Source organism: Vicia villosa, unplaced genomic scaffold (genome assembly GCF_029867415.1).
Source record: "Vicia villosa cultivar HV-30 ecotype Madison, WI unplaced genomic scaffold, Vvil1.0 ctg.005990F_1_1, whole genome shotgun sequence".
In the NCBI taxonomy this organism is placed as follows: Eukaryota; Viridiplantae; Streptophyta; class Magnoliopsida; order Fabales; family Fabaceae; genus Vicia; species Vicia villosa.
Window position 1 is genome coordinate 26,631 of NW_026706709.1, and position 12,598 is coordinate 39,228.

The window sequence follows — 12,598 nt, forward strand, 5'->3', positions numbered from 1 at the left end:
CCACAGATTTAAAACCTCATTCAAAACCATTTTAAACCAAAGATTCCCTTAAAAAGTTCAAACCAACACAAGATGACAATTCAACAAAGTAGTCTCTTTCATACTTGGAATAGTTGATTCACATTTCCCGGATTCTCCAACTCCAAAATCTCAAAAAAAATTGTACAAGGGTGCTCGCATTAGTAAACCACCCCTTTCGTTTCTGATGCCGAAAATAATCTTCATTGAAGAAATGTCGCTTTTTATGCACTAACACATTGAGCGGATTGTAAATATTAAGGGTGATGGTAATTGCGATTTTTTGGTCGTATCCGACTTGTTGGGTAAAGGAGATGAGAATCACTTTCTTGTTCACCAAAATATTTTGAAAGAGTTGATGTCAAATAGGGAATTCTACACAATGTTATACGGAAAAAAATAACATTTTTAGTGGTTAACCTAAAAATCCTTCCGGACGCATCATGTGTATATGGTGGCTTTTGAAATCGCTACATTTTGTTGAGGTTCATTTGAAATTGGGGTGTCTTATACCAAGTACATCGTTGGAGTGGACGAAACATTTCACCAAAGAGGAACAGACTTTGTCGGATCAATTTCTGGAAAAGATAGTAGAGTTCATCAAATTGAGCGAGCTTGAAAGAGAATCCAATAAGGAAAAGTCGAAGGAGAAACCAGTCGTAAATTTATGCGGTGATGTATCTTTTTATGCATTTTAGATTGTAATAGATACACTTTTTGAATGTATTGTCGTCAACGATGTAATCTTGATACGATTTAATACATAAGTAATATATATCCAGTAATTATGACGCAAATGTCAACCATTTTTTACTCATTTTAAGGTTTGTAACTTATATTTATATTTTCTAAGTTTCTAGTTTGGTTCATGTTTATGGTTTATTTCAATATGCATATCCGGATAAGCCCTAATGTAATTCTAAAAAAACAGGAATAATTTCGGATGTGTATCCGAATAAACTCTTTTTTGTAAAATAAAAGGGTTTATCCAGAAACGCATCTCCGAAAAGTTCCCAAATGACAGGATAAGGTTTTTAAGGTCCAAAATCATTCAAGCCCTGAATAAATGGGGTGTTTCTTATCTTGTTTTTTTTGCTACAAAACACCCAATATCTGAAAATGTCTCATCCTTGTATTTGTGTATTTCAATGATGAGAAGCCGTCACTTCTGTTTAGGGTTTGCGAGAACATAACTCGCGCCGATCTAATATCTAAACTAAACATGCTCCTACGATATCCAAAAATCAACGAATTGTCAAGCTCGAGTATCGTTCACCTTCGTTTGACAGCGACGAGAAGATACAGTTCACCAACTTTGAACTAAAGATAGATGCAGATTTAGAGGTTCTGTGGAGTACTTTTCGCCGATATAAAACAAATTGTCTTATTGAAGTGATGCGCAACTTTGCAAATGGATAAATGAAAAATGTGGGTACATACAAATATGGAAATCTACTTGCCACCCCCTATTTTATATTTGCCACCCCCGCGTCCCCCGCCCCCCCTTTTTTATTTAATCCAATTTTACCCTTGTTGAAAAAATTTGAGAAACAAAGAATTTTCGGTATGCACTTCAAAATTTCTGGTACCAAATACCAAAAATTTAGTTAATTTGAAATTTTCAATACAGCATGCCAGAAATTTAGTTAATTTGAAATTTTATGGAATATTCAAATTTCTAGTATACCAGAATTTTAAAATTAACTAAATTTCCTATATGTTTCAAATTTTGGTTTTTTAAACGGTTGAGATTTTGCCGACACTTTTTGAGGGTCCTGATTGCACCCGATACATTTGTGTGGTCTAGAATGCACCACCATTTGTATAAATAAGGGTCTTAGGGTTATTAGATAACACATCATTTCAACAAAATGCATCTTCCTCAGTATTTGATTAAAGTATCTGTGTAGTTCAATGGTCGCAACCCTGCTGTTCAAACCAAGATTCCAAACGACGCTGAATCCTTTGCCACCTTGAAAGAAACGTTAAATAATTTGCTTCTAGATTCTGATAACAGAAGGGTGACAAAGATCGAGTTTCGGGAGGACTGGATTGATACAAATGGAAGGGTGAAATACAAATTAATCTAGTTGAAGAATAATAGAGATGTGAAGGACATGTGGAAATCATTTCGTCGTAAGATAACTAAAGGTCCGATCGAATTGGATACGCAGATCCAAAGATCCGTGGACGACATAATGAAGTGTCTGATTCGTCCAGAGTCTTCCGGTAGTGCCTAGGTTTTCATGTTTCAGAGTACTGTTTATGCTTGTTGTTTGTCATCTGATGTTTATTAACTATGTTTGTTTGTTATTGATGTTATTTTCTTTATCTACTCGAAATATGTACTAGCCAAAAAGATTATGCAATAAAAAATATGTTCATACATAAAATGTTCGTACAAAATATACAAATATACAAATAATACATATGATACAATCATAATAAAATAAATCTACATAGGTCCACTACGGGTAACATCCGTCAACCTAGCTAAAATACTGTGAACATCACCAGTAGGGTTCACCAAATCCATGAGGCTATCCAAGTGAACGACGATGTACTGCAGGCTGCTGTCCTTGTCACCTGCGGGAGGTGGAGGTGGTAGTGGTGGTGGTGGTGGTGGTGAAGAAGCCCTGGTACCTGAAGGCCCTGGAACATCAGATGCTGCGGTAGGTGGTATGACCCTAGGGTGTGACACACTAAGGAACCACTCCAGGTAAACCATCCTTACACTGCCCAGGCTACTGAACCGCAATGGTTGTATCAATGATCTCGAGGGAGCTGAGGATGTGACTTTGAATCCAACGATCAATGCCACCAGCTAGAGTCTCTGGGACCGGACGTGGGATGCCCTGTATATAACCAAACTGACGTAGACACCTCTCAAGCAAGTGTCTAGCCACATGGCTCTCCCATATGACATACCCTGAATATAAAGAAGATACATCAAAAGGAAGATGATCGCAGTGACCTGTATACGGTGTCCAGATGACATCATACAGCGTCAAAGCATCCAGCCTCCGTCTGTACTCAATCACCCCTCCATGATGGGTCTGTCCGGCCTTCCACCTCCTTGCATAAGGGTCAGCAGCCGCACAACGCTGGGTATTCCGCTCGCAGCTGTGAGGGAATTGCTCGTAGATCCAACACTGCATAAATAAAAATAATCAAGCCCAGGTAAATAATAATAAAACACAAAAAACCATGTAAGAATATATACCTGTAACAAGCTCAGATAACCAGCAAGTTGTCTGGTGTCAAGACAAGATGCGACATCAAGCGTCGTGTACAGCATCGTCATTGCCGCCACTCCCCAAGCCCAACATGGGGTCTCAAGGTTGATGAATAGAGAAAGATAGCTGACGTCTATATAAACTCCAGACTTGTCCGCAAAGAGAGTACATGCCACTAGATGTAGCATGTACGCCATAGCGGCAGCCTGATACCTCCCTGCATCGACAAGCTCCTGATAAACCCTCCTCAACCAAGACATCTTGAGGTGAAAGCCCCGAGTGTCACCAAACTCCTTAAGCACAACCAGCTCATCAACCTCTAAAGCATCCATCACCATGTGCACCGCCATCGTCTGGTCCCTATGAACTGGTGTGAAAAACGTACCAACAATCGGAATGTGAAATAGGGAATGCACATCATCCAGAGTCACTGTCATCTCCCTGAATGGAAGATGGAAGGATGATGTCTCCGGGTGCCATCTCTCAACAAAAGCTGATAATATAGGGACGTCCAGCATCGTCAAGGAGCATCCAGCAAAGTCCATCAAATGGAAGTCCCGAACTATCCTCGCCACTTGCTCAAGCATCGGTCTCTCGGGAAAGTTCTTCAACTTCGACCCGTGAGAAGTGAGCTTCAGCACTGGACGCTCCTGTAACAAAAAAAAATACAATTAAAATACTGTGTAATAAAAATTGCATAATAAAAATTAAGCACTTAAGCAATGTTACATACCTCTCCATGCCATATCCTATAAGCGACATGGTCAGCATATCCTGTCAAAACGGACTTGTCAAAAGGTCCTCCTGGAAAAGCTCCATCAGTGTATACTGATGGCTCCGTAGATGCACCTGGGGTGGTGTCCGTATCGTGCACCACCCACTCCTCAACAACCTCCTCCTCAACTACAGCCACCCGCTCCTCAACTCTAGGAACTTGCTCCTCAGCAACAGCAACCTCCTCCCCAGCAACAGCCACCGCCTCAACCTCAGCAACATCATCCTGAACCACCTGCTCGTCCACAGCAGTGGATGCTCTACCACCCCGACGACAAGGTGCGAGGAACCCCCTACCCGCCTGCTCAGCCCTCCGTTTTCGGTTAGAACCGGTCAGAGGAACTCGTCCAGCACGTAACACTGAGGTACCAGCCTCATCAACAGCTGCCCGAGCACGAGCATCGGCTCTATCAATGGTCCGACCCGCAACAGTACCATCTTTGCCTCTAGTCCACACAGAAAAAATTAAAAATATAAGCAAAATAGCTTCTTTTTTAAAAAAAAAAAATAGAAATACCAAAAATTTCAAAATTTTCGATATTGGACATTGTACCAAAAATTTCAAAGTTTATAGTATTTATATAATTTTATAAAGATATTAGAAATTTTTAAATTTTCAGTACAGAATACCAGATATTTTAAATTTTCCGATAAAAAATACCAAAAATTTCATAAAATCTATCAGAAACTTACTTATTTTCGCCAAATTTCCGATACGCTCTTCAAATTTCCAATATCGTCCAAAGATTTGAAAAATCCGGTGTTTCACGTAAATTTCCTAAAATGTGGTAATAAATTTTATTTTGAACATTTAGGTCATTTCATACATATTGCAGAGTGCCAAGTATAATTTTGGGGGTGCCAAGTTAAATTCTCATACAAATACAACAATGAAATATTACACGAATTTCATAATTTACTTTTTACAGCCATTATTCAAGAGAGGTGTGTGAGTAAGTGTGGTAAAAGAATGTGAGAAACGCAGGTTAACAAATGGGATTATAAAACTAATAAACCCATTGATCAATCATTTAATGTCAATGTATGACACAATTGGCAACCCAAAAGAAAATCCTGTAGATTGTTTTTAGAACAAATACACCAATCCCGGTTTGATTACATGTTTTGCAATACATCCCACAAACAATGATGAGGAAAAAAACGTTGAAATAACTCACCAATGTAAGCTATTCTTTTTCAAATTGGCACCTAAGGAATGAAATGTTTTCTGGGGAGTATGTTAACCATGTAAGAAATAAAAACAGTAAATGGTATAATTATGAATTGTTGAATACTTTTTATCTAGTAAAAAAACAAAGGGAAAAAAAACCAAAGCATTCATGACCCCATCCTGAAGTGCATAGTCCGGAAAGTTATGATTAGACCTACAAACTTTAAATTTCTCATTAACATGACACTCTGTGGATAGGAAAATGCCAATTTTCTTCCCAATATTGATCATTGAAGCTCAGGTGGAATTAGAGATTCTCCATATACCAATCCTGTACCCTACGGACATTAGCAGAAGCTCCCAAACCATGTTTGGTATACTAAGAAGATTCACTTTGGATCCTGGAATCTCAGACCAAATTACAGAAATTTCCGAAATTGGGATCTGAAACCACTTGCACAAAAAGACCAATTCAACATCAAAGCACCACCTGCATAGAATGAAAAAGACTATTGAAGAAAAGTTCAAAGCTTTCATCATATATATGGCTAGAGAGTTTGTATACAAGGCAGAAAGCTTGATTGAACAAAACTACCCCAACTTAAAAATCGACTTATCTTTCAGACCAGTAAAATATGAATACAATATTCTAAACATATGCAGAGTATCTTTTATCATCTAAAAGATACTTAATTTTCACTTCCTGTTGATGTAAATTGCATTATTCTCAGATTAGGCTTCCTCAATAATCAACTTATCTTTCAGATCAGCAAAATATGAATTCAATATTCCAAACAACAAAATATCTTTTATCATCTAAAAGATACTTAATTTTTACTTGCATTAAATGTCAATTGCATTATTCTGAGTAGGCTTCCTCTTCCATAGTCTAAATTTTATGCACAAGTTATCTTCCAGAAATCAAACACCGTTCATGATGACTTTCTAGCTTATGTCAGTTATAATTCTTTTTTTTCTAAGAGTTGTATACATGTGGTGCCTGTATTAGTCACAGAACCAACTATTGAAGAGTTAAAAAAAAACTCTTACAAGATAAAAGAATCAGATCAGATCATTTCCTTGAAAACATTCTATTTTTCATATTCTTTCAAGCAAGTTATAGAAAAACGAGTGATGGCACAGTCTACTTTTATCATAATAGACTTATGTAGGCAACCCTGGATAGTAGCGTGGAACGGCCAACCCCGAAAATGGGATAGCGGGACAGTGGCTTTTTAATAATTTTTTGGACAAATTTCGATGAATAATATTATAAGCATAAAGACACATTTACTGTAAAATTAAACAAATAATTTAATCAGTAAAACATTCATATATTAAACACAAAGCTTAATTAAAAAAACACTCAAAACCCCATAAGTCTTAACCAAAACACTCAATCAACATCAACAAGTCTTGATCAAAACATTATATGAGCAAAAAGTATAGATGATGTCGCCATGAGACTGAAAACAGGAGGGGAAAACAAAATAAAAAACAGGATTAACATATAACGAGACAAAACAAAGTAAAAAAGAAGGAAGGAAATGGAAGAAAAAAAAAATAGAGGGGAAAAGAAGGAAAAGAAATGAGGGAAAAATAATGAGTAAAAAATAAAAAAGAAGAGAGAAAACAAAGGAAAAAGAAATGAGTTAAAGAAATAAGAAAAAGGAAGATGATAGCAGAGGGAAGATGAAGGTTGAAGGAGGATAAACGAACTGCAAAGAGAACGATGAACTTGAAGCCTTGAAACAGTTTACAACTCCAAACAAAAGCAAAATGCCCAAATTACCCTTAAAATTTTCAAGTGAAAAATCAAAAAGTGGCCCAGAATCCGCTCCAGGCCGTGACCCACGAAATCCCTAGGAGCGCCTTCGATCCTATTCCGCACCACCACCAGCCTTACTACTGCAAACAGCCTCCTCTCCGCAGCAGTAGTGGCGCTCAAGACCCCTATTGACAACCTAGTAATAGACACGATTTTACTAAGAGGCTTTACAAGAAAATTTATACTCCCTCCGCCTCATAAAAAGTGTCTCATTTGCACTTTTTCTGTCTAAAAATAATTGTCCTTTTACAATACTAATGCAGCACTTATTATTATTTTTCACTACTCTACCCCTATTTATTAACTTTCACTTTATTCAACTACTCTTTAACTATTAATAGGGGTATTCTAGTAAATGATATTACTTTTATCACTAAAATCAACACCTCTAAGCATTTTCTTAAGAACCGCACATTGCTCAAATAAGACACTTTATGAGATGGAGGGAGTACCAAATAATAGAGGAAAGCAAGGGGGCAATTTTACAAGTGCAAATATAATATCTAAATGCACCGCAGTGATTAGCTTCTATTTTTCTGTCTATTTACGAGAAGACTACATACAGGAAATTATATTGGCTAAAGTGCTCAGAAAAATCACCTTTTCAAGCGGACATTTGAAAAGAGTTTCCTAGCTGCAGCCCTAGTAAACATCTTGAAACCACACTGTGAAAGTACAATGTCAATATCAGACACAATAAAAAACCAAAATGAAATATGCATGCACAAGCAAAAGCATAAAAGCAGTTAATAAAACAGAAAATCAACACATATACATGTTACAACAACGTCTATCATAGCTTTGATCACTTAGTATGTATGCAAAAGCTTTGGCAAAAAATAGCATGTGTGAAAAACTAGTATTCTAACCATCAGGGTACTGAAATCAGAATGCAAGGTCACAAACTAATGAAGTAGGAAATTACCTGTGTATCACGAATTCCAGGACCAGCAGCCAGTAAAACCACAAGATGGAACCCCTTCATTAAAAAATTGCGGTACCACTTCCTCTGCAGATGTTAAGCAAGGTTATTCAACCCTGATGACGTATACACATGGGAACAAGAAAACAAAGAATGGAGAAGGCTGTGCTTAACTGTAGCCAAAGCTTTCTCCTCTAGATGAGCTCGTGAACCAAATACAACAACAGGTGTATCAGATATTCTAAAGCTAGGATCACTACCACTTGAATCTCCATCCTTTTTGGCAACAGCTCGAATCTGACAGCAAAACAGTAGACAATGCATATAAACATCTACAACTCGAAATATAAAGTAAAATAGCTATATATCTGTAAAAATTGCACATCATAACATTCCATTAACCTGATTTTCAAGTTTTTCTAGGTCAGTGATCTTGGTTGCTCCATCAGCATCAAGCATGAGAAGTAATTCACCGCGTGAGTGCAACATTCCCTGTAATACCATGCTTTCAAGGATTGAAGAAAGCCTTAATTAATTTAATGATGATTCACAACCATAATGTGACAACTATTCAATAAGGGTACATTTTAAAAGACGATTTTAAATTCGACTTACTTTTCTGATGGCTTCTCCCTTGCCATGATTTCTTCCAAGAAGGATGACCCTTACCTTGTCTACTGTGTATTTCCTAACAAATTCGAAAGCTACTCTTTTAGTCCCATCTACACTTCCATCATCAATAATTACAACCTGCTCGATTGACCATTGATTAAGAGATCAACAAAGTGTAACCATGGAAAGATGTGAAGTACAAACATATTAAAATAAAGTATGTAAGGCAAGGAGGTTAAAATGGATATTGATAGTAATTTCAATTTAATTTAGTAAAGTTTATGAGTGAACTATAGCCTATTTTATGCATGTCCAATTTTTTTTTTTTTAAAAGATCAATATATAATGTTTCACATGGTATAATATATAGTTTTCTTTATAACCATACAATAGGTCCTTATTCTCAAGACAATGAGCTAGATTCTTATACAACATTCCAAGAGAATGGAACTGGAAGTACCTCATATGAAAAAGAAGGATCCTTTGAAGCACGATGTTGCAGATAACTACAATGCAAAACGGCGAAAGCATGAGTAAAACTATTCTTATCATAACAACAAACAATAAATGCTATACTACTCCACAAGATCAGCAGTTACGTCACAAGTTTATGTACGAAGTATAGCCCATTGAAATAAATGGGGCCATACAAAAGTGTATATAAATTTAAATTTATATAACTATTACAAGCTTGGATTTTCTCTTTTGTTGACTGCATACTATGGTTTCAACTTTTTTCCTCAAGGAATGGAAGGTCAAACATGTTATTTACATCTTGATATAATCAGAAAGGGATATACTATGACTTACACCATAGTTTCCTCAAGTGCACTGGGAAGTCGATGTTCCTCGTTAAATGCAGGAATTATCAAAGAAATATACTTTGAGGCAGGATCAACAACATGTGGGCAAGGTACCTAAATAAAAAATAATTAAATTAGTGATCAGTTAAAGCTAATTCATGACTGGGGCCTATCCTCAAAAAACTATGCATTAACTTGATTGATAAATTGATAACTAAAAATAAAAAATAATATTTTTATACATATTTAGGGTAGACTTTTGATTCCCATAAAAAAAAAGGTAGACTTTTGATAATTTGATATTCACAATGAAGGCTAAATATGTCAATGTAGGGACTCAGGGCACAATGTGCTGAATTTGAGATGTTTTTGGGTAAAAGGTGAATAAAGATGCATGTGAAATACACTAACGATGAAGATCCTTCCTCTAGAATTTGGGATTGAAAGTAGATTACAAAAGTATAAATTAAATATAGGCCATAAAATGCCAACCACTCTAGCTCAATAATAGTGAAGAGGTTGCATATGAAAGAGTAATATATGCGAAAATGGATAAGCTCAAATGCTAAAGGAGATAGTCAAGATTCATTTTGAAGCCTAGTTTTAAAATGAAAAAAGTGAAGAACAACTAACTTAAATTTCTGAGTTAATTTAAGATACAGAAACTTCAGCTTCATGACACGGATGATATGCAAATTAACTTATGACACAGCAGTAAATCATTCCTTAATCATTCTCATGAAGTGTGCCCATCTTCCACTTTAGGATATATCTTTCCTTTTTTTATAAATCAACCTTGTATTTTTACTTTCATTAGACTATGAGTCCAGCCATATTAAGAGCATATATAAACACAACCAAACTAACAAGTAGCTAGCCATACATAATAATTGTATAGAAATACTCTAACTTCTTGATTGGGTAGTGATTTTATTAGATTGTAATATCTATGCTTGATTATGTAGTTATATCATGATAGGAAACATAGGTTAAGAAATGTTTCCACTTTCAACTGAACCTATAACATTCAATCACTACAAGTTATAGAATTAGCAATAAAGTCACAATTTTACTTTCCAAATTCACTTGTGGAAAGAAAAAATAAACCATTTAAAAAAGGACTCCAAAAGTCAATCCAACTAGATTTATCTCACTAGATTAGAACCCTTAGGCTCTCTCTGTGAGTTTGAAGGGAAAGGGAGGGGAAGACTTTCGAAGAAAGGGAGGATGTAAGAGATATGAGCGGAAGGATATTCTCCCAGCTTGAATAGGGGAATTTGTTTTTCTTCTTAATACAAATTCCCTCTAAAATTGAGAAACTTACAGATTGTATTGAAAGATGACTTTGAAGGATTTAGATAAAAATTATTACTCAAATTAAATCTATGTTGTTAAAATATTTTCAACCTTAAAAATATATTAACTATAATCATTCATTTATCATTCTTCACAAAAGCACTTACTCAAGTAATGTGAAAAATGTCTCTAATTTTATCCTTACTCCTCCAAAGCCCTATATTTTCCTACCCTCCAAACTCGCAAACAAATCCTAACAAACTCTCCTCTCCCTCACCAAAGAAACAAATGTAGATTTAACAAAAAAATCTCGCATAATCACTTAAGCTCTAAAACAAATATTTACCTGTTTCAACGAATTAGGATCCTCAAAAATCGCCGGAACTTCAATGTGCCTTCACAATTATCAAAATCAAAACATTAAACAAACAATCACACACTCCAAATAAACACACAACATTTTCTTTTCACCGTATAAATAAAAGATTAGATGAATAAAAATAAGTACATACTCATGATTATTTCTTCTTCTATATGCTTCAACGAAGATTACAAACACAAACCCTAAAACCAAAATCACAGCTAACGTGACAATTAAACACAGAAGCTCCATTCCTTTTCACTTCTATATGAGACGCAGTCGCTATTCCTAGAATCTTCCCCCTGTTATGAAACAAACAGAATTCACACAAATTGTTCACAGTAAACAAACAACACGATATATAGTAGATCTAACTCTAAGTCGTTAATCGGCCAATTGCGGCGGATCGCGGCGGTGCAGAGAAAAGTGGCCGCTGGATGCTACAGTGATGTCAGGTGAGTCGCCGTGACAGCTGACTCAGATGCATTAACACGGCGCGTGTAGCTACCGCGGCGGAGTTTCGCGGCCACTACAGTGAATTTTTTTTGGAGAAAAAAAAACTGAACAGAGAAGGCTGGTAGAAAGAGAAGAGATGAAATTTTACAGTACGGACCAGTGGCGTGGTTGAATTACAGGGGCGGCTGCATATTTTGCTGGGTTAGACGGAAAGGAAGATGTCAAACTTTGCAAAGTTGCACGATGAAATAAAAATAAAGATTTTAATAAAAATGAAAAATCATAAATTTAATAGAAAAATTAAGTCTTAATTATTAATGAGTCTAATCAATATGTATTAATAGTTTAAAGAATTACAATTGCATCCAATCAATGTTTTAAAAATCAGACCGGTCATCAAACCGGTGAGAGTGCTATGTTAATGGTTCATCGGTTAAATCACTGGGTCACTGGTCGAACCGCATGACCAAATCGGATAAAACCGGATTTAACCTGTCATTATAATAAAATATATAGGTATAAAACCGGTTGAACCGGATCATTCAGTCTCTAAAAAAATTATAACTAGCACTTAAAAGTTGATCCATTATAACTAGCTCTTAAAAATCACAAATTCAGAAGTTGTACATTAAGTGCTGAAAATACTAATAATCCATATAGTTTAAGGCTCTTAAAAAGCACGAATATAGTTTGCTCAGCACTTAAAAATCACAAATTTAGTGCAAATTTAAACATAAGTATTACACATAACAAAGTAGTACAAATTACAAAGTCTAATTGCAACATAAACTAATTGAGTACTTTAGAACCAAAACACTCAAATATCTATTAAATTTAGTTCCAAGGAGGTAAAATTATCTCAATGTTGGGATCTCCTTCAATATCAAAACCATCTCCGACAAAATCAATCGCATTACTTTGGTTGTTTTCTCCGGAGTTAAGTGGTGCATCTCCCTCAACATCAACCCCATCCAAATTTAATTCATCTATAAAAACATCAATTTAAAGAGTTTAGAAATTGACATATTTTAAGAAATTAAAATAACATAATTGTAATCACAAAAATCAATACCATACCAATATCATTTGAAATAGGTTGGATTGTCATACTAGCAAGATCT

The 12,598-nt window shown here is 35.6% G+C and overlaps 2 protein-coding genes across 3 annotated transcripts; both read right to left on the reverse strand.

Annotated features, from left to right (window-relative positions):
• Window positions 1-2,762: 2,762 nt before the first annotated feature.
• LOC131642880 (protein MAIN-LIKE 1-like) lies at window positions 2,763-4,941 on the reverse strand. Its single transcript, XM_058913047.1, has 4 exons — window positions 4,931-4,941; window positions 3,988-4,474; window positions 3,242-3,904; window positions 2,763-3,170 (listed from the first exon to the last, which is right to left on the reverse strand). Exons 1-4 carry the CDS (start codon window positions 4,939-4,941, stop codon window positions 2,763-2,765), a joined length of 1,569 nt encoding a protein of 522 aa, XP_058769030.1.
• Window positions 4,942-5,279: 338 nt separating this feature from the next.
• LOC131642879 (uncharacterized) lies at window positions 5,280-11,767 on the reverse strand. 2 transcript variants are annotated; one of them, XM_058913045.1, is made up of 11 exons: window positions 11,635-11,767; window positions 11,173-11,323; window positions 11,007-11,055; window positions 9,372-9,478; window positions 9,022-9,067; window positions 8,565-8,699; window positions 8,352-8,441; window positions 8,124-8,246; window positions 7,953-8,036; window positions 7,628-7,692; window positions 5,280-5,689 (listed from the first exon to the last, which is right to left on the reverse strand). In XM_058913045.1, exons 2-11 carry the CDS (start codon window positions 11,271-11,273, stop codon window positions 5,497-5,499), a joined length of 993 nt encoding a protein of 330 aa, XP_058769028.1. In that variant the 5' UTR covers window positions 11,274-11,323; window positions 11,635-11,767; the 3' UTR covers window positions 5,280-5,496. The 2 variants fall into 2 exon arrangements, with proteins under 2 accessions (XP_058769028.1, XP_058769029.1); XM_058913046.1 differs by having other exon boundaries at window positions 11,626-11,731.
• Between the last annotated feature and the right edge of the window lie 831 nt (window positions 11,768-12,598).